General features: G+C 41.1%; 1 protein-coding gene across 1 annotated transcript in view; it reads right to left on the reverse strand.

Moving 5' to 3' along the window:
- The window catches only part of LOC126456698 (organic cation transporter protein-like), an 87261-nt gene that overhangs the window by 57540 nt on the left and 4852 nt on the right, over window positions 1–24869 (reverse strand). The window contains exon 2 of the mRNA XM_050092436.1: window positions 9209–9362. Coding sequence (XP_049948393.1) covers window positions 9209–9361 — 153 coding nt within the window. The 5' untranslated portion in view covers window position 9362. The remainder of the gene's footprint in view (window positions 1–9208; window positions 9363–24869) is intronic.

Here is a 24869-nt window from a genome sequence, read left to right on the forward strand (position 1 = left end):
AAAGTGTCAATTTATTGTGGCCAAACAGTACACATAAGGTAACTCTTCCCTAAACACTTCAACTTGCTATGTAGCTAACAGAAATTTTCAGTCCTTGAACCTAGACAATCAACTAATCTGTAGAATTTTTTGTTATGGTATATAGTCAATTATTGAAAACCATTACACTGAATTACATAACTGTACTCTGAACCCTGGAAAAACAACCATAGTCAACAAACTGACATTAAATCATTTTTGTGCAAATTACAGTTCTGCTGAAACTGATTTTTATTGTATGCTACAAAAACCGTTAAGAAGCAAATGCTCTGGGAAGCAAATGTAAGAAATTAAAGATCCCTTAAGTGACCTATGCAAGACATGAAGTTATCTACTTTACCCAGAAGTCTTACTTTATGTACATTGTACAAAAGACGGTGTCATAATGCAAAGTGGGGTGAAAACATCCAAAATAAGGCCTTGTCACTATGTCAACATAATAAGAGGTATTTCTAACAGCAAAACTTACTGAACTGAGTTTCTTGATTTGTTTATTTATGTACTGACTCCATTTTAATTTATTATCCAGTTAGATCTAGAAGAATTTTACACTTAGTATTTCATTTAGTGAATGATCAATAATGTGTGCTTCTGGAGATAGCACATATTTCTTCCTTGATTGAAGCTACAAAATATTAATCTTTATGAACTACTCTGAGCCAGTTCTAGGCCTGTTCAGCTTGCGATGAAGCAAGCTGGGATCTCTTTACTTCCTTTCTTGTTTTACCATCTACATCCTTAAATTAATTTTATTTTCGTTTTTGCCGAACTACCATTAACATATATGAGTATAATCCGCATTTTCATAAAAGAGAAAGGTTGGGCCCCAGTCTTAAGAAATATAGCACCAGATCTAATTTGTGCTTACTTTTGTGCATGTAATTAATTTCCTAATTTATTTTGACTATTCTTAGTTAATATCTTTTGTTATAGGGTGAAATCAGTAATTGTTTTGTGGCTCAAATTCTGTTGTTGACTTATAAACCATTAGTGGTTGTACAATGATTGTCAATAGCTCACTAAGCCTCTGTGATGATGAATGCTAAGATCTTTGGACTTCAGTCTGTGGTATGCTGTTTTGATGTATGCATGTGCTCTTGCGTATAGAGTTTATTCAGGCAATAAAGTTCATTTGTTTCTTATAGTTGGGTTACTTCTCTTATCTCTGACGAGGATAGGGGATCAATAACCACACCAGTGGCCCCAGATTCTTTGTCATTCACAGCTAACTGCTTTCATGTTTTAGCAGTGTTCAGTGGTGGCATATGTAGAAAATAAATCAATTACTGTAGAATACATTGGACTCCACATTCCCTGCCTACACACTTGCTGTCGATAGTGAGGCTCAGATGCAACCAATAATATGAGTACCAGTTTCATGCTCTCATATCCATTCATTCAAAACTGGCCCATATGTGCATAACCTAACAGCGACTGCACCACCATGGCAGGAACATTATATAATGGCACCATTGCACACTGCAACCTACACTGGCTGTCAAGTTCTGTCTCCCAACAATGACGGAGGTCTACATCATTTGAAGCAAGAATTCACCTCAAAATCTCTCACTTCTAGGCCTACGCATCCATGAAATTCATTGGTTTGTCACTCACAACAGGCATGGACACTTATTATATACAAGTGCAAAAGTGTTCTGTCCTACTGCCCACATAGTTTCTCACAAAATATCTGTCTAGACTTTTGACAGCCATGGTTGTCCCATCCGTGACAGTCGGTTTCACTTCCATGCCTACCATGCTATGTAGCACATGTGGTCAGTGCCTTGCCTGCCCCCCCCCCCCCACTGCTATGTAGCGCATGTGGTCAGTGCCTTGCCTGCCCCCCCCCCACCCTCCTCCATGGGGGCCTAGGGTGACACACCACACCAACCTCCTTCCTCACACAAGATTCGCACACTGAACCAACCATCTTCTATGTACCATGTCCCCGTGGGCAATGTCCTGTAGTTTCCACAGCTTTAGAAGGAAAACCCAAAGACATTGTTCACCCTGGCATACAACATTCCTGACATAACAGCATCCTAAAGGATAACACTAAATTCATATGCTTGTTCAGCCACCTACATGACCATACTGGCCTCAATAGCAACCCGATTTTGAGCCCTCCTGACAACCCAAGTATGCTACGATGTAGGCAGTTATCATCGAACACTATCGCACCCCCCTTCCCCCAGAAGCATTTCATCATATCAACCACATCATATCATCATATCATCTACTTGGCAATAGACACCTTCAAAGTTGTTGTGACACCTCCACACACACAGGTCAACTCCAAAACATGCCATGTATTGGCCTTTGGGCACTATGGGTTGTTAAGCTGCCACATGATCCACAACTTCAGCTGCTCTCACACTCAATTGACCCCTGGACCTCTTAGAGGCTAAACTCTGGCTGGCGAGTCAGGCACATAGAATCATCCATCATCAGCAACTCAGCAACTACGTCCAGCCACAAGCTACTTGACGGACAAGAAGGTTGGTAGCAGTGTTTTCAATCAATCCACACCTCCCCCCCCCCCCCCCATCTATGATGAGCTCAGCTGGCAGAGGTTGCATGAGAGTTCCCATGACATAGCAGAACACCCTGCTGCCACCTGATGGCTGGTCACTAGCATTACCTGCACCTCCACCGACCTCATCCACTGAACCCCCATCCGATCGCACTGCAGATCTCTGGCAAAGCACAACAGATGGCGTGTGTGACAAATGCCTTACTCACAATCCTGTCTATCTGCTCTGTTGGTGAAGTGGCAAGAAACTGTTGGCCTCCCTGTGTGTGGCACCCAAACTCTGCACATGGACTGGTTTAAGCACAATGGCTTGCAATGATGCTGCAGGGCACCATTACATGCAACAGTTACTCAACACAAAGGACTCTCCTAGCAGAAGATTTTATGTCTTAGATCACATTGATATCCTTCATTTCCTCATAGACACTGGGGCAGGTTCCAGTGTCATTTTCCCCTCTTATGCTCCCACACATATTCTCCCAGTGAAACTCACCCTTTGCACTCTCAACCGTTCTCACATTAACGTCTACAGTACAATTGAATTTTGGCTCCAACTTATGCCTGTTTTTCAGTTTCACTGGACTTTTCATGTAGCTGATGTGGACAGCCCAGTCCTCAGGACTGCCTTTCTTAAGAATTTTTGCCTCTCTCTGGACCACATTCGGCGTCATTGCTACAACTTTCGACAGGCATACATACTCCAGACCCCTTCTATCCTTTGACCCTATGTCCTTTGGTAAGAAGCAATAAGTCGCTCTCCGTGATTGCTTCTTCTTCACCACTCACATCACCAACTCCCTGGTCGAGCTTACTACCCAGTGCTCCAAGATCTATTCCCTATAGGCACACAACTCGGGACTTCGACAGCTGATCGACAATGCATCAGACAAACTGACACATGTCCATCAAACTATCAACAGCCTCATCAGTTCATAGTCGACTTACATCGTGGACACACCCACCACAGTAGCCTTACCCTGTCGAGATCTCCACATCCTTAAGCTAAGGTCAGCTACATTGCCCTAAAAGTGTATCGTCTGATCATGACGCCTCATCATGAGGTGAACCGCATGTATCTGCTGCACCAGTACAGACAGTACACCTACGTGCAGTTATCAATGGTACCTGCCATAGGATAACAATGACGGACAGTCCTCCTTTGCACTACAATGCACATTGTCTCATCATTAAGAAACTGCACCATGTGAAAACAATTACTAATTAACTATTAAGTGTGGGTGTTGTATGTCCTTCATACAGTAACTGGTCTTCCCCCATACATCCTATCCCTAAGAGGGATGGTTCATTCTGATTGTGTAGTGACTATCAGAAACTCAATGCCTGTACGATTATGTCCCCCCACATTTTCGGGACTTTCCCCAACTACTTAATGGAGCGCTAGTGTTCAGTGTTACTGATTGTCGCATGGCATACCATCAGATCCCTATACACAAAATGACAGCCCTAAAACAGCAATAATTACAGCGTTCAGCTCAAACTTGGCAAAGGTTCATTGACTCTGTTTCGCTCAACCTACCTTTTTGCTACGCCTACTTCAGTGACTTTTGACAATGTTGATTGGAATACTCTCTTTCAAATTCTGAAGGTGGCAGGAGTAAAATACCGGGAGCGAAAGGCTATTTACAATTTGTACAGAAAGCAGATGGCAGTTATTAGAGTCGAGGAGTATGAAAGGGAAGCAGTGGTTGGGAAGGGAGTGAGACAGGGTTGTAGCCTCTCCCCGATGTTATTCAATCTGTATATTGAGCAAGCAATAAAGGAAACAAAAGAAAAGTTCAGAGTAGGTATTAAAATCCATGGAGAAGAAATAAAAACTTTGAGGTTCGCCGATGAAATTGTAATTCTGTCAGAGACAGCAAAGGACTTGGAAGAGCAGTTGAATGGAATGGACAGTGTCTTGAAAGGAGGGTATAAGATGAACATCAACAAAAGCAAAACGAGGATAATGGAATGTAGTTGAATTAAGTCGGGTGATACTGAGGGAATTAGATTAGGAAATCAGACACTTAAAAGTAGTAAAGGAGTTTTGCTATTTGGGGAGCAAAATAACTGATGATGGTCGAAGTAGGATATAAAATGTAGACTGGCAATGGCAAGGAAAGCGTTTCTGAAGAAGAGAAATTTGTTAACATCGAGTATAGATTTAAATGTCAGGAAGTCGTTTCTGAAAGTATTTATATGGAGTGTAGCCATGTATGGAAGTGAAACGTGGACGATAAATAGTTTAGACAAAAAGAGAATAGAAGCTTTCGAAATGTGGTGCTACAGAAGAATGCTGAAGATTAGATGGGTAGATCACACAACTAATGAGGAGGTATTGAATAGAATTGGGGAGAAGAGGAGCTTGTGGCACAACTTGACTAGAAGAAGGGATCGGTTGGTAGGGCATGTTCTGAGAAATCGAGGGATCACCAATTTAGTATTGGAGGGCAGTGTGGAGGGCAAAAATCGTAGAGGGAGACCAAGAGATGAATACACTAAGCAGATTCAGAAGGATGTAGGCTGCAGTAGGTACTGGGAGATGAAGAAACTTGCACAGGATAGAGTAGCATGGAGAGTTGCATCAAACCAGTCTCAGGACTGAAGACCACAACAACAACAACTTCAGTGATATTCCAATTTACTCTCCCTCTGTTGAGGAGCATGAAAAACACCTAGCTCACATTCTGTCTACTTGCACCAACAACAAGTGTTACCTTCCTTGGTCACACAGTCATCACTGAGGGTATATGACCGACATCTGATCATGTTGCACAAATCTGTGAACTCCCACCATCTGCGACCTATAGTGGTTTGCGCCATTTTCTGGGAATGGTGAAGTTTCTTTGAAGACATTTGGCACATGTTGCCTCTCCCCAGGTTTCTCTGACATGCTTTGGCTAACAAAAACTCTTCTGGGACACATATGATCCTGTTCCACTGACCTTGGTGTTCCAGCCCTATCCCAGCTCTTCCATCCGATACTATGTGACACCTTGACTGGTAACCTCCACTTCCCTATTCCGGTTTCTCTAAGATGGACAGTTTTCTCGGCTGTCCATGATCTCTCGTACACCCAGACGTTAAGGCTGCAACATGTCTCGACACAGAGCATTTTGCCTGGTAAGTTTGGCACTGTACTCAACCTCTGCTGGGAAACTTTGACATACCGAAGGGATGTTATCATCATGTGCACTTCGACATCGTGGGCCCCCTACCCCTTCTGAGGGATTCAGATATATCCTTTTGGTCGTTGATCAGGAAACCACATAGGTCAAGCTGTACCTCTTTCAGATGTCATGGCTGATTCTGTTGCAGTACTTTCGCTTCTGTGTGGATTTCAGATGCCCCACGTCAATCATTACTGAACAGGGATGACAGTTTGTGTGCCTACTCTTTGCCAAATTATGCTCTCTGTGCAGTGTCGACAGGTTCCATACAATTGCATTTCACTCACAGAGCAATGTCCTGGTCGAACTTTGGCACTGTATTCTTAAAGCAGCTCTCATATTCTGCCGTAGTTCCTGGTCAGAGGCCCTATCTTGGGTCTTACTCAGCTTTCACTCAATTATAATGGTGAGCTCTTAGTTCCACCTACCAAGTTCACTGAGGACACCAAGTTCCCATAGCACCTCAGAATGAGCTTCCATCTCTAATCAAGCGTGTGTGCTCGCTTATCTTGAATATACATACACAAGCGCTCCCCCGAGCGCTCATACATAGCAATTTGGCACACTGTGAGTTTGTGGTGTCACACAATGACATCATTTATGTATCCCTCCAACCATCATATTCTGGTACACATTGTGTCCTTAGCCAAGCAAACAACACTACGGACATTCTTCTCAATGCCAAATGTCAGTTGATTACCTTAAAGAAAGTCAAACCTGCTTGGAGACTGGATGAGAAACTTTCTATGAGCACAGATGCAGAATCAGTACCAACAAATGACACCTTCTCTGTGGGTAATGATTACTCCTCCCAGTTCTCTATTCCCTCAGTGTAATCCCTGACATTAGTGCCTTTTGTGACACTCCCCCTCCAGAAGAAGTGGTTAGGATATGAACTGTTCTGTGCTTTCATCATCTCACTCCCCTCCCAATGCTGTAGACTTCGCTGTTGACATTTATGACTTCTGCATTGAGGATCTATGTCTTCAGCTTCATGGCAATGTGTCTTTATATTCTTCACTTCTCCTTGTTCTCCTGATGACTTGTCCACCAGTCACATCACATGTCTTCACTCATTCCAGTTATTGCAGTTACTGAGTGAAGCCAATGAGGGCAATAACATGGCTGCCACAGACAGACGCAGTAGTCTCACCATTATTGTCACACTACTTACGCATCCACAAGACCAAGCATCCACACTGGAGCTCTCTATTTCCCTTGCAGGCGGACACATGCAGCCACCTGGCTGGTTACGAGACTATGTGGTCTCCAACATCTGCACTTCCAACCATCCCCAGACACTGAGAAATGGTCTTGTTTCTAGCTAAATAAAATTCTACATTATTTCCCTTATTTTCAGAGCATTTTATTTTTGAGCATAATTTATGTGCTCTTCTTTTTCTTAATAACTGGCTGCATGATTATAAGCCATTTAGTATTCCTTTTCCACCTTAATAACTGATAGATAGTTGAGTTTAAAACCAAATTGTCAGAGGCTGTTGAGTTATGACCTTCATTCCTCTCTGGAACTATAATAAAACATTCACAAGTAGCAGGTAATTTCAATAATCAATACTTAAATGTAGGATTGAAAATGGGATCAAGTTATGTGCAAAAATCAAAGCAGTATGTTAAAAAGTCTGTGCTGTCTTTGTGTGGATGGGTGATTTTTTCCTCTCTCTCTGTTTCTTTCTCTCTCTATTTCTCTCTCTCTCTCTCTCTCTCTCTCTCTCTCTCTCTCTCTCTCTGCTCAGCCATGGAAATATTTATTGGGAGGTCCTACACACAAAACATTAACACAGGCTCCAAACTACAGAAAAGGGCTATTAGAATAACAATTAAGAGTAGTAACTGAGCTCCCAGTAAAGATCTTTTTAAACAGCTGGGGATTCTAACTGCACCATGTGAATACTTCTACCTACAAGTTAAGTACATGAAGGATTATTTAGATAACATAGAGTAAGGAATGGTAAGAACTGAAATTAATAAATTAGAAGCCTCTGTCGATCCGTAGTAAACTGTCAGGATTTAACGATTCTTACTATAAAATCCTCAGCTAAGACCTATCATGAATAATTGTAACTTCTTTCCATTCTCTTGAGCTTAGCACATCATTTATTACAGTGGGATGCTGACTAAGCTTTTTCAGGCACATCATGGAGAAAACATGAAAAATTCTAGAGAACAGTAAAAGTATAATCACTATCTTGATGCCAGCCATAAGTGTGTGTGTGTGTGTGTGTGTGTGTGTGTGTGTGTGTGTGTGTGTGCATTTTGTTTGTTTGTATGTAATTTGCAATGGAATGCAGTGCAGTGCAGTGCAGTGTTATGTGTGTTTAGTGACCAGTGATGCATTACAAGTGAATAGTACACAAGTGTTTTTGATAACATTGCTGTTTGCATGAATTATTTAAGTTTTTTAAAAAACATCCTTGTTCAGTTAAGATGACAAGTCTGTTAGCATTTTGTAAACAAGCTATTGGTGTATAAATGACTAACGAAATCTTTCTATCACACATACTCACACACTCACACACACACACACACACACACACACACACACACACAGGCTCATGAATTTATAGGGATTTAAATTCAGTGTGATATGTTCTTTGCAGTTTCAAGATTTTGTTCAGAAACATGGTGAGTTTCTGATAACAGCATGAAAGCTAAAAACTAACCTAAGAGATAGCACAATGAACCACATAGAAGCATAACTAATTTTAAAAAGGTGTTGGATATTGTTTCATCTGACAAAAATACTAAGTATATTTGGAATCAGTTTTTGACCTCATATTTAATGGCAGAGAAATGAGTTAATGATTCAGCCATATGTAAAACCATCTGTAGTTTCTAGACGTATTTGATAGCTTTCTCTGAAGCATGAAGTGTGAAATCTGTGATCCCATGAAATGAGTGGTTGCTTTCTTTGCAAGTGGTTCTCTCATAAACTAATCCAGATGCTCTGAAGTTCATTTGGGCTAGAGGTAGGATGATCCAGGGGAATGGTTACATGTTGATATCACTAATCACAAAAAATGTAATGCCTCCTTTATGATGTAGCATCAAATAAATGTTAATAGCTACTTTATTTACACTGATCATGGAATAGAATAAAGAAAATCTAAATTAAAATTGCTGCTCTTAAAGTAACAGAAGGACCATTTTGCCATTTGACGTAGTACCCAAAATTATTTCTTTAGGTAACATTTGTATATCGAAGAGCAGGGAAAATTCTATCCACGAAAAAATAAATCAACAAACAAAAGAAATTAGTTACATCTCCATGTAAGAATAAAATTTGCAAGTGGTTGGTTATCTTGAATAAACACAAAATTGTTATAATTAGTTTTATTATTAGTGTTATTACATGGTAGCCAATATTTATCATTGCTAAGGAATTTTTTCTGCAAATGAAACGTAATGGAGAAATTGGGTTAAACTTTTTAATTGTGCTAAAACTCACCCCATTTGAAAGTACATGTCCTGAGCAATGGTAAGTTCCAGGAAGCTTGTCTGGTCCAATAAAAAGGATGCTGGCCATTTGCCAGGCAGATGGAATTTTCACAAGAGACACCAGCAGAAAAAGGTGCCATGGTTGCCTTTTCTTCCATTCCATTCTATTTAAAGAACAGAATATGAACAGGATTCAGAATTTTATTGTTCTTCTTGCAGTGAAAATAATGGAATCTTCATACTTTAACACATAAATCCAAATTTTATCATCAAATTTAACACAGTTACTACAATTACAAAAAAACTACAAAATCATTGAGATATGAATTCTGGGTATTGTCCCAGCCTGTTGATGGAATTATTCCTTTCATTTCTACAGTTTTGTCAGTTGATAAGAACTTGAATATAAAATTGTGTATGCACCCACACCCACTTATAGACAACCAGAGTCACAGTTTCCAGTCATTGATGAAGTAGGCTACTTTGCTAGGAAACATATAATTATCCACTTCAGCTAAGCAGCAAAAACAGGTTCTCATTCCTGTTTGTGTTGCAATTATACTGGCCAGTCTCAATCTTCAGTTTGATCCTCTCAACTACCCGCCTTTTAAATTGTAGGGAGATACTGTATAGTGACTAGCACAAAATTGCTACCCAGCACCCCTCAAAAATTATCAGCTTGAAGAATCCGTGTCTGCCTTCTGCTGTTTGTTAATGTTCATCACAACAGTCTGTTGCAAGTAATTTTTGATAATGTACACACAGAATATTGAATTACTTCTTCTTTTTTTCTATTTTTACTGTACTCGTCAGAGAAGTTCACAAGACATCTGGGTCATTTGGATCGGGAACCACACACCCCTCCCTGCACCCATCTCTCTTGAAAGAATAGTTTACTAAACATATGGTTATTTTCAGATTTTTCCAAATTTTTCAGTCGACTTTCAGCGAATAATACACAGTTACAAAAAAAATTAAGGATCTCGACTGTCGCACGAAATTCTAGAAAATTACAAGCTATACTTGCCATAGGACACTTCTTAGCTACGTGTCTGTGGGTTGCCCTGTGTTGATGGGCTGGCAGCCTGATTGTCTGTAGAACATTTTACAGCAAGATAAAGATCACCAATCACAGCCTGAGTGTACCTGCTGTCAGCAATCTGACCCTGTCCACTGGTCTTCTGCTCTTTCACAAATGCTGCTGGAAACGACCAAAAGTAACAGAATTCAGTGCTTTTACACGCTCCAGTATGGGTAACCTTTATACAGTTCTGCATCCACAGTCACAGTGCTACATTGTGAGAGTTTGTTGCTATTATAATTCTTCAGTCAATTGTGTGACACAAGTACTGGTTCAAATTTATGAACAAATATTTTTCACGTGATGTATTTCTCTGAATTGCAATATCTTGGATGTTACATCAGAGAGATTTATGAAGCACTGGGTACATAACTTATTTTTATATGGAAACTACTTTATATATGGTATAGTGCTGTACCGATACTGTTAGTATCATTAAAATTCTAATCTTCTGAGGCATGTTAAAACTCAGGGCAACAGCAGCTTGTATTTGTGTGGGCAGGCAACCTAAACGGAGATGCCAATAAAATTACTTGGAAAATCACCCCAAACAGTGAGATCCCCCCTCCATCCAATACATAATTGAACCCTGAATCGTAATCTGGTCAATCTTCGGTTCACTCAGCTGTAGATCATCCAATAAAATATTTTATCGATACCTAGGGCGATATCTATACCATTATTGTAATTCTGTTGAATATGATAGATTTGGGATAAAGTACTTTTATAGAACACATGAGTTACCTGAATACATCGAAGCACTCGCCTAAATTAATTTGTCCAAAACAGTCTTCACCATGTGCTGACCTGCCCTCTATACAGCATCCGAGGATGAACGCCTGAGGATGACACGGCGGTCGGTCGACTATCGCGTGATCTCCTTTTTTTCCCTCTAGTCTGCAGGTCACAGGTTTTCTCACCAAGGGCTTCCTCAGCAAGGGCAGAGGGAGAGAAGCTGTTCCCCTCTCCCCGAAGAAAACGAAAAATTTGAATTTCTCTACTTAAAAACTGACACATTCCACATCATTATGAAACGTCGTATACAATATAAGATCTATGGAAAAAGTATTAATATAGTGTAACGTGAAACGAAATCGCATCCGCCTCCTACAAACTGACAGATATATCTGTTCGGCACCAGTTTGAAGAAAGCAGAGCAGTAATAATCGACATTCACTAGCAGCAAGTGTATCAAGATTCATTGCTGTGAAACGTTAAAACTACGGTATTTCGCTCACCGTGGGTCTAACATGAGCCCACACCCCCCATCATTCGCCCACTAGCTCAAATCCAGGATACGCTTTTCGCACTTGTTCTGCGCTATGAATACGTTTTTTTAAAAAAAAAAAAAACTGTGCCGCTCGTTCCGTGCTCGAAGGTAGCTGGAGAAAAGATTTTTCGTGTATCGTATCTGATTTCTCTAGTAATTATGGTTTTCCTATTCAGTGTTACAAGACTCGCATCAATATTTCGAAATTTGTTACTCCAAGGGCATTTGTCGGTGGCATTTCAGCCAAATATTATCGATGTCTCCAGCTTAAAACGAACAGAGGCTTACAACAATTTCTCGCACCGGTACGTAAATCGTAAAAAACTTCCTTGACTGCTTTCAGTTCTTGGATTTGAAAAGCTAAATGACACAGGTTGGTTAGATCTAATCTCCTGTTTATGTCGGGGTCATTGAGGATGGAGCACAAATTCGTTGGACAATGTATATTATCATTCACCTGATGTTGTTCATCGAAAACGTGAAGTGACCGACCGAGCATATGAACATCGCGCTCCCTCGAATACGAGTCCGGTGTTTAAAAAACTGAAGACATTGCTCGAAAACCTGACATAAACACAAGCAGCTGTTGTTACTGTTGACTGGCGTTCTGCAATCATTCTTGTTCGACGATAAGATGTGCCTTATCACCGTTCTATCAATAAACAATGGCGTATCACTTTCCTTTGTTAAAATTTTTTCAGTAACTCCGTCGTCGTAACATTATTCGGCATTCTTTCTTTCTCTTTTGTCATGAATTTATGAGTAAAGTGAGGCACTCTCTTCATCTTCGATCCTGTGAAACAACTGCCTTCTACTGCAAGCTCTTTGCTTTCCATGTTTTGGGAGGAGGTAGTATGGACCAAAGTAAGAAATAAATTGTTTGGTATGCATGAGCTCTGAAACATGTAGCCTTAAGAGCTATGAGCACTCGTTCGATAGAAGAGATGTGTTTCACAGTAGCGGAGATGAACAAGTACACATAGCTCTTAAGCTATGCGTTTACTTGAAATTTTTTCTTGTTTCGATCCATACTACCACCTCTCAAAATATGGAAAGCAAAGAGCTTTCACCATAAGAGATTTGTTTCGCAATATCAAAGATAAGGAAGTGTTCGTAGCTCCCAAGCCCGTGTTTTCTAAACATTTTAGCTTCGAATAATCGTTCCTGTCACATCCCCGAACATTGATTATTCTTCCTCGGACACCCTTTATGTCTAGTGTAACCTAGGACTCCATCTACAAACTTTCAGAGGCAAACAAGGGCTGTAAAGTGCGTCCCTTAAGAGATATGAACACTTGTCCATTACCACAACAAGAAAAAGAATGCTTAAGACTCTTTTTTGAAGCAAATTCTTTATCAGTGACGTACGACTTCAGCATACACCATGCTTCAAGTTTGAAGTACAGCTGTAAGTATTATACCGTGTGTTCGGAAATTCCCGTACAGACTTCTAGGGTTTGTAGAGGGGAGTGAGTGGATAATACTTTGAATAGGAACCCATATCCAGAAACGTCATGCAACGACGCTACAGAGCCTCATAGTTAGAGACGCCGGCGCCTATAAATATATCTATATGCCGGGTGATTCCGTGATGATGCTACAAAATTTCTAGGGTGATGGAAGATAGATGTATCAATTTGGGGTGAGGGTCCCTGTACCACTAACAGAAACGAAAACTCGAAAATTATAAGTGAAACAGTTCTGACAGTGGAACACATGTATCGGTACTGTTGTTGCGAAGGTTGTAAGGGTAGGTAACTTTCCGAGGTAGTAACAGGGGCGGTGGCGAGGGGGACGGGGGCTATGGGGGCTAACACCCCCTCCCCATGGAGTATCATATTACTTTTGATAAAATGACTTCAGAAACCAGCGAATATATTACTCCAACATACTCAATCATTTTTTAATAATTATGTAGCAATATAGGTTGCAATGTATTCCAAACACATTTTAACAAAAGAATAAGAGTGGCAAATAGCGTACTTCCTAAACCAATAAATACCATTTAACTTAAAATAGGCGTCTTATTATTTATTAATACACATTTTTTACCCTGAACTCCAAAACAGTTACCAAAAACTACTTTAAGCAATACCAAATTTTACCAATTTGTCGGTAGAGGACCCCCAACTTTCCTATTGTTAAGCCATATTCCATTCCCGCAACCCCCCCTCCCCCCATTAGCCCCCCCCCCCTTTGACCAACTTCTAGAATCGCCCCTGTGTGGTAAAATGGACCAAAATAAGAACAAATGTCTCGTCAACATATGCTCTAAAATGAGTACTTAAGAGCTATGAGCACTTGTTCAGTAGAGGAGATGCGTTTCACAATAGCGAAGATGAACAAGTGCTTCTAGTTTCTCAGGCATGTATTTCAGAGCCCACGTTTAGTGGAAATTTCCTTCTTTTAGTCCTACTACCCTACACTCTCAGCAACAACAGTATTAGTACGTGTATTCCACAGTCAGAGGTATGAGAATGGTTTTCGCTTGGACTCGTTCGTTTCCCATACAGGGACCCTTACCTCAAACTGATACATCTATCCTTCTCCATCATCCTAGAAAGTTTGTAACATTATAACGAAACCATCCTATATGTACATACATTTACTGGCACCAGCGCCTATAACTTTGATTCTCTGTAGCGTCTACTCAAAACATTAGGTACTCATTGCCCTCTATAAGTTCTAGAGGTTTGTAACGGGAACTTACGGACACCCTGTAGGTTTTAATAAACCTTAATCCATGTAACTGTGTAATGCCTTTTCAGGGTTAATAACTGCCCGATGAATACAACAAGATATAGTTTTCATGTCATCCCGTGTTCCTGGATACCCTACTGAAGTATTATAAGAGTACCTGCTTAGTTACATGAAACACATCAATCTATTTTACACCAGGAGATTGAGAATGTATTTTTGGCATACCTCAGGATTTCACACTATTATCATTCATACATGTATTCGATGAGACCTTCTGATGTACTGTTTGTATCAAACTTATATTACTTCTTATCTCTGTAGAGTCGATTACGCAAGTTAGAAATAACGCTTTAATTCATACCTAACGTAAGACTAGGTTATCTTTTATTTGCGGGGGAGGAGGGAGGGAAATTATGAAATGTACGTGGAAGCCACGGAATGCAACATTAGACGCGTCTTGAGTGAATAACGTATTTCTTCAGTATCTCAGATCATGTGTGCTTTACCGAGAAAGATTTCCTACAAACGATTTCGTAATAAGGCTAGGGGCAAACTGAGACGCTTATAGCACGTGTGACGAGACACGACACTGTATCGCGCGGGTCTAACGCATATTGAGACGCGTACACTAATTTTGCACACGCTGGTTAGCGACGCTCTGGGCTGACAGCAACGAGGCGCGCGTACACTGTGATCTTTCTCAAGCGATTTTACAGAAACTATTCAGTAAAAATATTTCATTTTTATCTTGCTTGTAGCGTTACATGTCAGCTTCATGGCGAAGTGCCCATAATCTCGCTAATGGTTATACTTATTGCGGTTAGTAAGACGCTACGCAAAATTCGAAAAGTTTGCAATGAAAACCATATGTTGCTGTGTATGAAATTTAGCCAAAATGTTGAATTTTTCTCTAGACTTGGGAGGAAGGCTCTGCCTCCGATTTCGAGAAAATGGATTCTATGTAGCGCGCTCACCCCCGACCTCACGCCCGCGAGAATGAAATATTCACATCTTTCATATCTACTAAACCGCTCGAGACATCGAAACGAGAATTTGGCGTATGATAATACACAAGGAGGAGAGTATTTTGCTAATTCGTAAACACACGGAACTTTCTTATCCATGGCGGTATACCAGTAATTATACTTCCCTTTTTATTTTTTTCACTCCCATCACTGTAATTTTTTAAGAGTTATAGACAACCAGTGAAACAGGAGTTTCCTAATATGAAAATAAACATGAAATTTCTTCCCTTATGTTACTGCAAATCGACAGCATGAGGTTTTTCGTAAGCTATTGAGCTCTGTGATTCAAAAATGGTTCAAATGGCTCTCAGCACTATGGGACTCAACTGCTGAGGTCATTAGTCCCCTAGAACTTAGAACTAGTTAAACCTAACTAACCTAAGGACATCACAAACATCCATGCCCGAGGCAGGATTCGAACCTGCGACCGTCTTGCGGTTCCAGACTGCAGCGCCTTTAACCGCACGGCCACTTCGGCCGGCGCTCTGTGATTGGCAATTACTTGTTTAATGAGGCACTCTGTTTCAGAATTCTGTGGCAATAGCTGCTGTGAGATGAGTTTGTGCAAATTACACTGCGTTTTGGCAAAGGAAGTACAATTAAAGCTGTCAACAAGAGAAATGTGGCCGTTACTCGTAAATGGTAATGCTTCTTCGAGTGAGAAAGGGTTAGCAATTCACACAAAAATAAATTGCCAATTCTGCAGGAATTTTGGTTGAATCCCCGTAATCCATCGTATTTTTAACACTGAACGACTGGAATGGAAACTTACCAAAGGATTTTATTCCTTCTCCTGATCTGAGCAGTATTAAAATAATGACGAGCGTTCCTTCAGGCGGAATGATAGGCACACGCCACATGCTGGTTACTCACCTACAGCTTGCCAAACTGACAATGTGTGATCGCGAATAAAATAGTTGTTATTGAGAAAAATAAACACTTGATCTGTCGCGCAACACAGTGGCCAGTGTATTGTCAACAGCTGAAAATAATGCGCGCGACAGGAATGCGGAAGCTAGCCATGTGTGCCTTGTGAACGGGAGTTCGAAAAACATTGTCATGAAAGTAGATCTGCCTTTGTCAGCAATACATTTCAACAAATTAAATATATGTAATCACGACGCTCTTTCAGGATACTCCTACTTTCGTAATAATACCGACCTTTTTTTCATTTGTGTAGCCTGTTGTATAATTAGTTTATTAATGCCGATAATGTGTATCTTTACGACTGTTTCTAGCTTGCAGTGGAAATGTGACGTCCACATGTACATAGTATAATGTCTCTTCCGAAGTTACGATGGTGAAACTTAATTTACTTCATTCCTTGGACGATTTTTCCCAGATGCACAAAGGGGTCATATCTGTGGTAATTACGCCTTTTCGACTTTTTGCAACAGGTCGTAGAGATACGTCAGTGTGGTGTCACAGCCAGACACCACACTTGCTAGGTGGTAGCTTAAATCGGCCGCGGTCCATTTAGTACATGTCGGACCCGCGTGTCGCCACTGTGTGATCGCAGACCGAGCGCCACCACAAGGCAGGTCTCGAGATACGATAGAGCACTCGCCCCAGTTGTACGGACGACATTGCTAGCGACAATACGGACGAAGCCTTTCCTCTCATTTGCCGAGAGACAGTTAGAATAGCCTTCTGCTAAGTCCATGGCTACGACCTAGCAAGGCGCCAATTGTAACAGTGCATGTATCTTACGAGTCTCATTTGTATAGTCAAGAGAGATGTATCACAAAAAGTGATTAAAAGTTAAGTATATTCCAAAGCTACGTATTTTCTTTATAGCAGTCATAACGTATCCTGTTCCAGACTTGACGCCAGTCGGCGTGTGTGTACGCGTGCCTTTCGGCTCCCTTCTCAGTGTGGCGTAGCAAGCTTGTTACGCCACAACAGTCAGCATAACAGGCAACAACTTGATAACCTTGTTTTACGTTCCTGCCTTACTTCTAAATCACGTGATTTTATAATATTCCTTACTTCCTTATTCACTACCTTCACGATGAATCGTCTGTCCCTTCTTACGATCTGAAAACATTATGGAAGCGGAAGATATAATCCCAGTGGTTGATGGCTCACCAGTTATTGAACTGTGCATTGTTCTTGACAAAAGAATAAACAAAACAAAAGAACTGTACAGATATCTGTAACTGAAAACTATTATGTACTTACGGAAAGAGATGGAGCGGTTAAACGGCGAGAAACGAAATATTACTCAGTGATAATAAAATTCAGTATACAATAAGGCCGTATTTGTGGGATGGGCAATACTTTCACTGCCAATATGCGCCATGCCGAAGTGAACATACGGCAGGCCTGCCATCACACTCCCCGCCTCACCCCTCCCGCAGCACTCGCTTGCCCGAAGAAACTGTACCGCAACCACAACGCCGAGCGACCTGGCGCAGGCGCGCGTCGTGTCCCAATTTTCGCGGTCCCATTTGGACCTGTGAAGTTACAAAAATGCGCGCTGCGCTGCGTCGCGCTACACGCGTCTCAATTTGCGCCTAGCCTAGGGGCAACGAAAAACTCACGGCTGTGAAGCCTGAGGAATAATCAGGCATAAATTAATGTGTAAGGCGCTATTTGCATACAAATTTATAAGTTAGGAAGTCTATGTGACGGCTGATAGAATTCGAATAATCTACATCTACATTTACACTCTGCAAACCACCGTGAAGTGGATGGTGGAGGGTACGTCCGATCGTGTCAGTTATTAGCACTTTTTCTCGTCCCATTCACGTTTGGAGCGTTGGAAGAACGGTCGCTTAAATGTTTCTGTGCATGCTGTAATTAGTCTTAATCTTGTCTTCGCGATCCCTGGGGGAGCTTATGCAAGGTGTTGTAAAAAGTTGCTAGGTTCAACACTTGTTGGTTCTAACAATATTCTAAGTAGGTTATCACAGCATACTTTGCGTCTGTCTTCAAGAGTCTGCAGTTCAGTTCATTAAGAATTTTCGTGACTCTCTCCCACGGGACAAACAAAAATATGACCGTGCGTGCTTCCGTTCTTGTATCATTTCAATACCCCCTATTAGTCGTATTTTGTACGGGTCTCACACACTTGAGCAATATTCTAGGATGAGTTGCACGAGTGTTTTGTTTGCAACTTCCTTTGTAAACTGATTGCGTTTTCCTAGCATTCTACCAACGAACCGCAGTCTAGTTGCTTTACCTGTGAGTGAGCCTATGTGATCGTTCCACATCTTATCCCTACAAGTTGTTACACCCATGTTTTTGTAGCAACCGATCGATTCCAGTTGTGACTCACTGGTATTACGTTTTCAGTTTCCTGACGTGCACAGTTTTATATTTCTGGACATTTAAAGCAAATTGCCAATCTTTGCACCATTTTGAAATCGTATCAAAATCTGACTAAATACTGGTGTAGCCCCTTTCAGGTAGTACTTCATTGTAGATAAAACAAATAACTGCATCATCTGCGAAAAGTCTGAGGCTACTATTAATATTATCTGCAAGGTCATTGATACACAGCATCAGCAGCAAGGGTTCCAATACACTTCCTTGAGGCACACCCAAAGTTACTTCTAGATCTGTCGAAAACTTTTCGCCCAAGATAACTTTTTGCATCTTCCCTACTAAAAACTTCTCATCTCAGTCTAAAATTTTGCTTGATACCATTTACGATCGTCCTTTTGATAATAAGCATATGTGTGGTTCCGAGACAAACGCTTTTCGGAAGCAGAGAAATACTGCATCTACCTGACTGCCATGACCCACTGTTTTCAATATGACTTGTGAGAAAAGTGAGAGTTGGGTTTCACGCAATCGGTGTTTTCGAAATCTATGTTGTCTGGCATGAAGAAAATCAATCTGTTCGAGACACCTCATTTCATTTGAGCTCAGAATAAGTTATAAGGTTCTAAAACAGTAGATGTCAAGAATATTGGGTGATAGTTTTGTGGATCATTTCTGCGATCCTTCTAGTATAAGGGTGTTACAAAAAGGTACGGCCAAACTTTCAGGAATCATTCCTCATACACAAATAAAGAAAAGATGTTATGCGGACATGTGTCCGGAAACGCTAAATTTCCACGTTAGATCTCATTTTAGTTTCGTCAGTATGTACTGTACTTCCTCGATTCACCGCCAGTTGGCCCAATTGAAGGAAGGTAATGTTGACTTCGGCGCTTGTGTTGACATGCGACTCATTGCTCTACAGTACCAGCATCAAGCACATCAGTACGTAGCATCAACAGATTAGTGTTCATCACGAACGTGGTTTTGCAGTCAGTGCAATGTTTACAAATGCGGAGTTGGCAGATGCCCATTTGATGTATGGATTAGCACGGGGCAATAGCCGTGGCGCGGTACGTTTGTATCGAGACAGATTTCCAGAACGAAGGTGTCCTGACAGAAAGACGTTCGAAGCAATTGATCGGCGTCTTAGGGAGCACGGAACATTCCAACCTATGACTCGCGACTGGGGAAGACCTAGAACGACGAGGACACCTGCAATGGACGAGGCAATTCTTCGTGCAGTTGACGATAACCCTAATGTCAGCGTCAGAGAAGTTCTGCTGTACAAGGTAACGTTGACCACGTCACTGTATGGAGAGTGCTACGGGAGAACCAATTGTTTCCGTACCATGTACAGCGTGTGCAGGCACTATCAGCAGCTGATTGTCCTCCACGGGTACACTTCTGCGAATGGTTCATCCAACAATGTGTCAATCCTCAATTCAGTGCAAATGTTCTCTTTACGGATGAGGCTTCATTCCAACGTGATCAAATTGTAAATTTTCACAATCAACATGTGTGGGCTGACGAGAATCCGCACGCAATTGTGCAATCACGTCATCAACACAGATTTTCTGTGAACGTTTGGGCAGGCATTGTTGGTGATGTCTTGATTGGGCCCCATGTTCTTCCACCTACGCTCAATGGAGCACGTCATCATGATTTCATACGGGATACGCTACCTGTGCTGCTAGAACATGTGCCTTTACAAGTACGACACAACATGTGGTTCATGCACGATGGAGCTCCTGCACATTTCAGTCGAAGTGTTCGTACACTTCTCGAGAACAGATTCGGTGACCGACGGATTGGTAGAGGCGAACGAATTCCATGGCCTCCACGCTCTCCTGACCTCAACCCTCTTGACTTTCATTTATGGGGGCATTTGAAAGCTCTTGTTTACGCAACCCCGGTACCAAATGTAGAGACTCTTCGTGCTCGTATTGTGGACGGCTGTGATACAATACGCCATTCTCCAGGGCTGCATCAGCGCATCAGGGATTCCATGCGACGGAGGGAGGAGGCATGTATCCTCGCTAATGGAGGACATTTTGAACATTTCCTGTAACAATGTGTTTGAAGTCACGCTGGTACGTTCTGTTGCTGTGTGTTTCCATTCCATGATTAATGTGATTTGAAGAGAAGTAATAAAATGAGCTCTAACATGGAAAGTAAGCGTTTCCGGACACATGTCCACATAATATATTTTCTTTCTTTGTGTGTGAGGAATGTTTCCTGAAAGTTTGGCCGTACCTTTTTGTAACACCCTGTATGAGTGTGACCTTTGGATCCTTCCAACTACTGGACAAGCTTTTTTGTTCGCGGGATATACCGCAGATTATAGTTAACAGAGGAACTAACTCAGCCGCAAATTCAGTATAGAATATGACAGGACTCCGTCGGACCCTGGAACTTCCTTCAATTTTTAACGATTTTCAGCTGTTTCTCAACGTCACTGACTCTAATATCCATTTCGCTAATTTTTTCAGTGATACGAGAACTATACTGGGGCAACACTCCTGGGTTTTCCTTTGTAGAGGAACATTTGAAAATGAATTTAAGCATTTTTGCTTCTGCTTTGCTACCTACAGTTTTACTTCCTGTCTCGCCTATGAGTGTCTGGATGCTAACTTTTGTTCCGCTAACAGCCTATACATATGACCAGAATTCCTTTGGGTTTTATGAAAGGTCTTTCGACGTATTCTGCTATGGTAATCGCTGAAGGCTTGACGCGTTGTTCTCTTGGCAGATAAACGCGTTTCATTTAGCACTTCACTGTCTATAGGCCTATTCTTTGTTTTACAACTACTACGTAGTAGTCTCTGTTTCTTTAGAAATTTCGTTACTGGGGCTGTATAACACAAAGGGTCCTTAACGTCATGTACTGGTCTACTGGGTACACATCTGTTCAGTACATGGTCAAGTATTCTTTTAAACTTGAACCATAGTTTCTCTACATGCTCCTGTCCTGAGCAAAAAGTTTCAAGTTCCTCTTTGAGATATGAAACTACCACTTCTTTACTTAGTTTACACACATATAAATATTTCTACTTGTTTTAGCTTCCCTTTGTGCCTTGGTAATCATTGTTGCTACAAATGCCTCACGGTCTCTGATACCAGTTTCGATGTGAACATTCTCAAAGAGGTGTATTTGTTGCCATTATATGTAATATATTTCGGTCATGACGTTAGTTCCGAACTATCGGTTCTAGGTAGTTTTCAGAACAGGAGTTTAATAATGTTTCGCAGGATGCCTTGACATGTCCGCCGCTAGCAAAATTGTAGTCATCAGAGTTGATTATTGAGTGATTGAAGTCTCCTCCTATGGTTACAGTATGGTTGGGAACTTATGTACTAGCAAACTGTGGTTCTCTCTAACGTTCCCCGTTACATCAGCAGGTAAATCCGGTGGTCGATAGAAGGACCCAGTTATAATTTTATGCCTACAGCTGATACTGAATCTAGCCCAAACACTCTAGCAATCAGCTTCAGTTTCTATCTCAGTGGATCTGAATTTCTTGTCTTCTGCCTCAAATACACTATCCTTTTGATATATGCTTAAATTTTCCTGAAAAATCCTACTCCTGTCAACTTTTGGTTTTAACTAGCTTTCTACACCTAGTATTTTGTGAACTTCACTGCTTTTTAGGAGTGCTTCAAACTCTAGTACTTTGTTACGAATGTTTCGACAGATGAGCACGGGGATTTTAGTACTGTCACCTGCGGTGGCGTTTCTTTGGATCTTACGCTGATATTTCCGACTTTCTTATAGCCATCATTATCCTGACAGGTTGGGGAGTTACCTAATCTAAAAAACGCTCGTGTGCACCCCACACACAATCAGCTACTGGGTAGCGGTCCATGATGTGTAGTTCACACTTGATCCTTTTAGGGGCACCCTAAAGTTCCCAACTATATCGCAAAACATTAAGGAAGTCACAGCCTAGCTTGTCACAGAGACTTCGAAGACTCTGAAGTCCGTGTTATAGGTCTTCCCCTCGACCCAGAAACTGGAAGCCACGATCTGTTGTAGGAACAATGCTGCAGATTGAGAGCTTCGTTGAAACTTCTTGAGCAGTGCTTCTAATCTGAACCTTCCCTTCCACTCGCTGAAATAGTCAAAGTAAGTCTTAGGAGCCCAGACGACAAGTATCGTTTGTCCCAACTTGCGCCATATTCTGCAGTTGTTTGCACCTAGTTCCCTCGATGACTGCCGGAATAACCTTTTGCTGAATGAGGCTCACAGGCATACACACTGACTGCACATAATGGCCCTTCCCGCCTGTTGCTGCCTTTTCCCTAAGGGATACCATCATTCACCATACGTTTGAATTGCCAACGAGTAACAGATCTCTACCAATATGTATTTGTCTCCTCGTGACACGCGACACAGCACGTTGCTCAAGAGGTGAAGTGAGTTCACTGGCTCACTTTCGGTTTCAGTGGAATACAGCACGTCGAATCTGTTAGTTTATGGGATGGATGAAGCATCGTGAGTTCTCCATGGTTCCTGTCTTCCCTGCACAGGACGTCTACCGGGTGATCAAGAAGTCAGTATAAATTTGAAAACTTAATAAACCACGGAATAATGTAGATAGAGAGGTAAAAATTGACACACATGCTTGGAATGACATGGGATTTTATTAGAACCACCCCATATTGCTAGACGCGTGAAAGATCTCTTGCGCGCGTCGTTTGGTGATGATCGTGTGCTCAGCCGCCACTTTCGTCATGCTTGGCCTCCCAGGTTCCCAGACCTCAGACCGTGCGATTATTGGCTTTCGGGTTACCTGAAGTCGCAAGTGTATCATGATCGACCGATATCTCTAGGGATGCTGAAAGACAACATCCAACGCCAATGCCTCACCATAACTCCGGAATACTTTACAGTGCTGTTCACAACATTATGCCTCGACTACAGCTATTGTTGAGGAATGATGGTGGACATATTAAGCATTTCCTGTAAAGAACATCATCTTTGCTTTGTCTTACTTTGTTATGCTAATTATTGCTATTCTAATCAGGTGAAGCGCCATCTGTCGGACATTTTTCGAACTTTTGTATTTTTTTTTTTTTTTTTTTTTTTTTTTTTTTTTTTTTTTTTTTTTTTGTTCTAATAAAACCCCATGTCATTCCAAGCATGTGTGTCGATTTGTACCTCTCTATCTACATTATTCCGTGAATTATTCAGATTTCAAATTTATACTTACTTTTTGATCACCCTGTATATCTACCACTGGCGCACCACTCACAGTCAAGTGGAGGATTAGTGACAGATTCTGCATTTCCTGCAGAGGAGACGGTATCCGCATGAGATGATAGTACTTGAGATGCTTTTGTTATCTCTGTTACATGACTCTCAGTAGCCCTCTCAACAAATTCATTCGCTGCAGCTTCCAATCGTTTGACATCCTTTGCCCCGGAACAGCGTACACATTGGTGCTGCATTGTGCCAGAGTATTTTGCAGAACAGTAAACAAGAAACAACAACGATTTTCCGATAATTTATGAGGCTGATAAGCGGTAAATATTACCATTAGCCTCTTAGAACTGAAGCGATTAACAGCGAAAACGATATATCAATTACGAAAACTGAAAAACTTGGTACGAAATTTATTGTCTCTCTGAAATGTCACTAGGTTATGGTCACTAACAAACAATCAGCGTTATTTATGGTAACTACAGACAATATACACTCCTCTCAAAAGGAAAAACTAAAGTGACACGATATGTAAGTTATTTACAGTAACCGTAAATCACAAACGTCAATTCATTATGAAACAGATTATGCACAACAGTCTTACCTTACGAAAATTCGTGAAAATATACGTTTGAAAGGATCCGAAAATTCACAAAAATATACCTTTCTCACCTAAATATACAATGAAAGTAGAGAACGATTGGTTTTGAACGAGGTCACTGTGGCCAAAAGTTTCTAAAACGTACAAGTGTAGTTTACAATTTACTCTATAGTATGAGTTTTTCGCGGCACTCGCAAATGTTCGACAACACACAATGTATCACAATACACACGAGTACTGACGCAATAAATGAAAGATTATGTAAAACTGACAGGAAAAGTTTTATGGAATGTAGAATCTACAATTTTGAATCTGACCTATGTGGCACATGCTGTCTCACACAAAGGTAAATTCGTAAGTCTGCTTACATATGTAAATACACGTGGGCATTGCACGGATTTTTTGCTTTCCTGATAGTGTTAGTATTTCTTAATTTCTTGTCGACATTTTTAAAGAGTGGGGCACTTCATGGGATAGGATGACAGAACATGGATGTCAAAAGGTATGATAAGTATTAATCATCT

Source organism: Schistocerca serialis, chromosome 2, assembly GCF_023864345.2.
Source record: "Schistocerca serialis cubense isolate TAMUIC-IGC-003099 chromosome 2, iqSchSeri2.2, whole genome shotgun sequence".
Lineage (NCBI taxonomy): Eukaryota > Metazoa > Arthropoda > Insecta > Orthoptera > Acrididae > Schistocerca > Schistocerca serialis.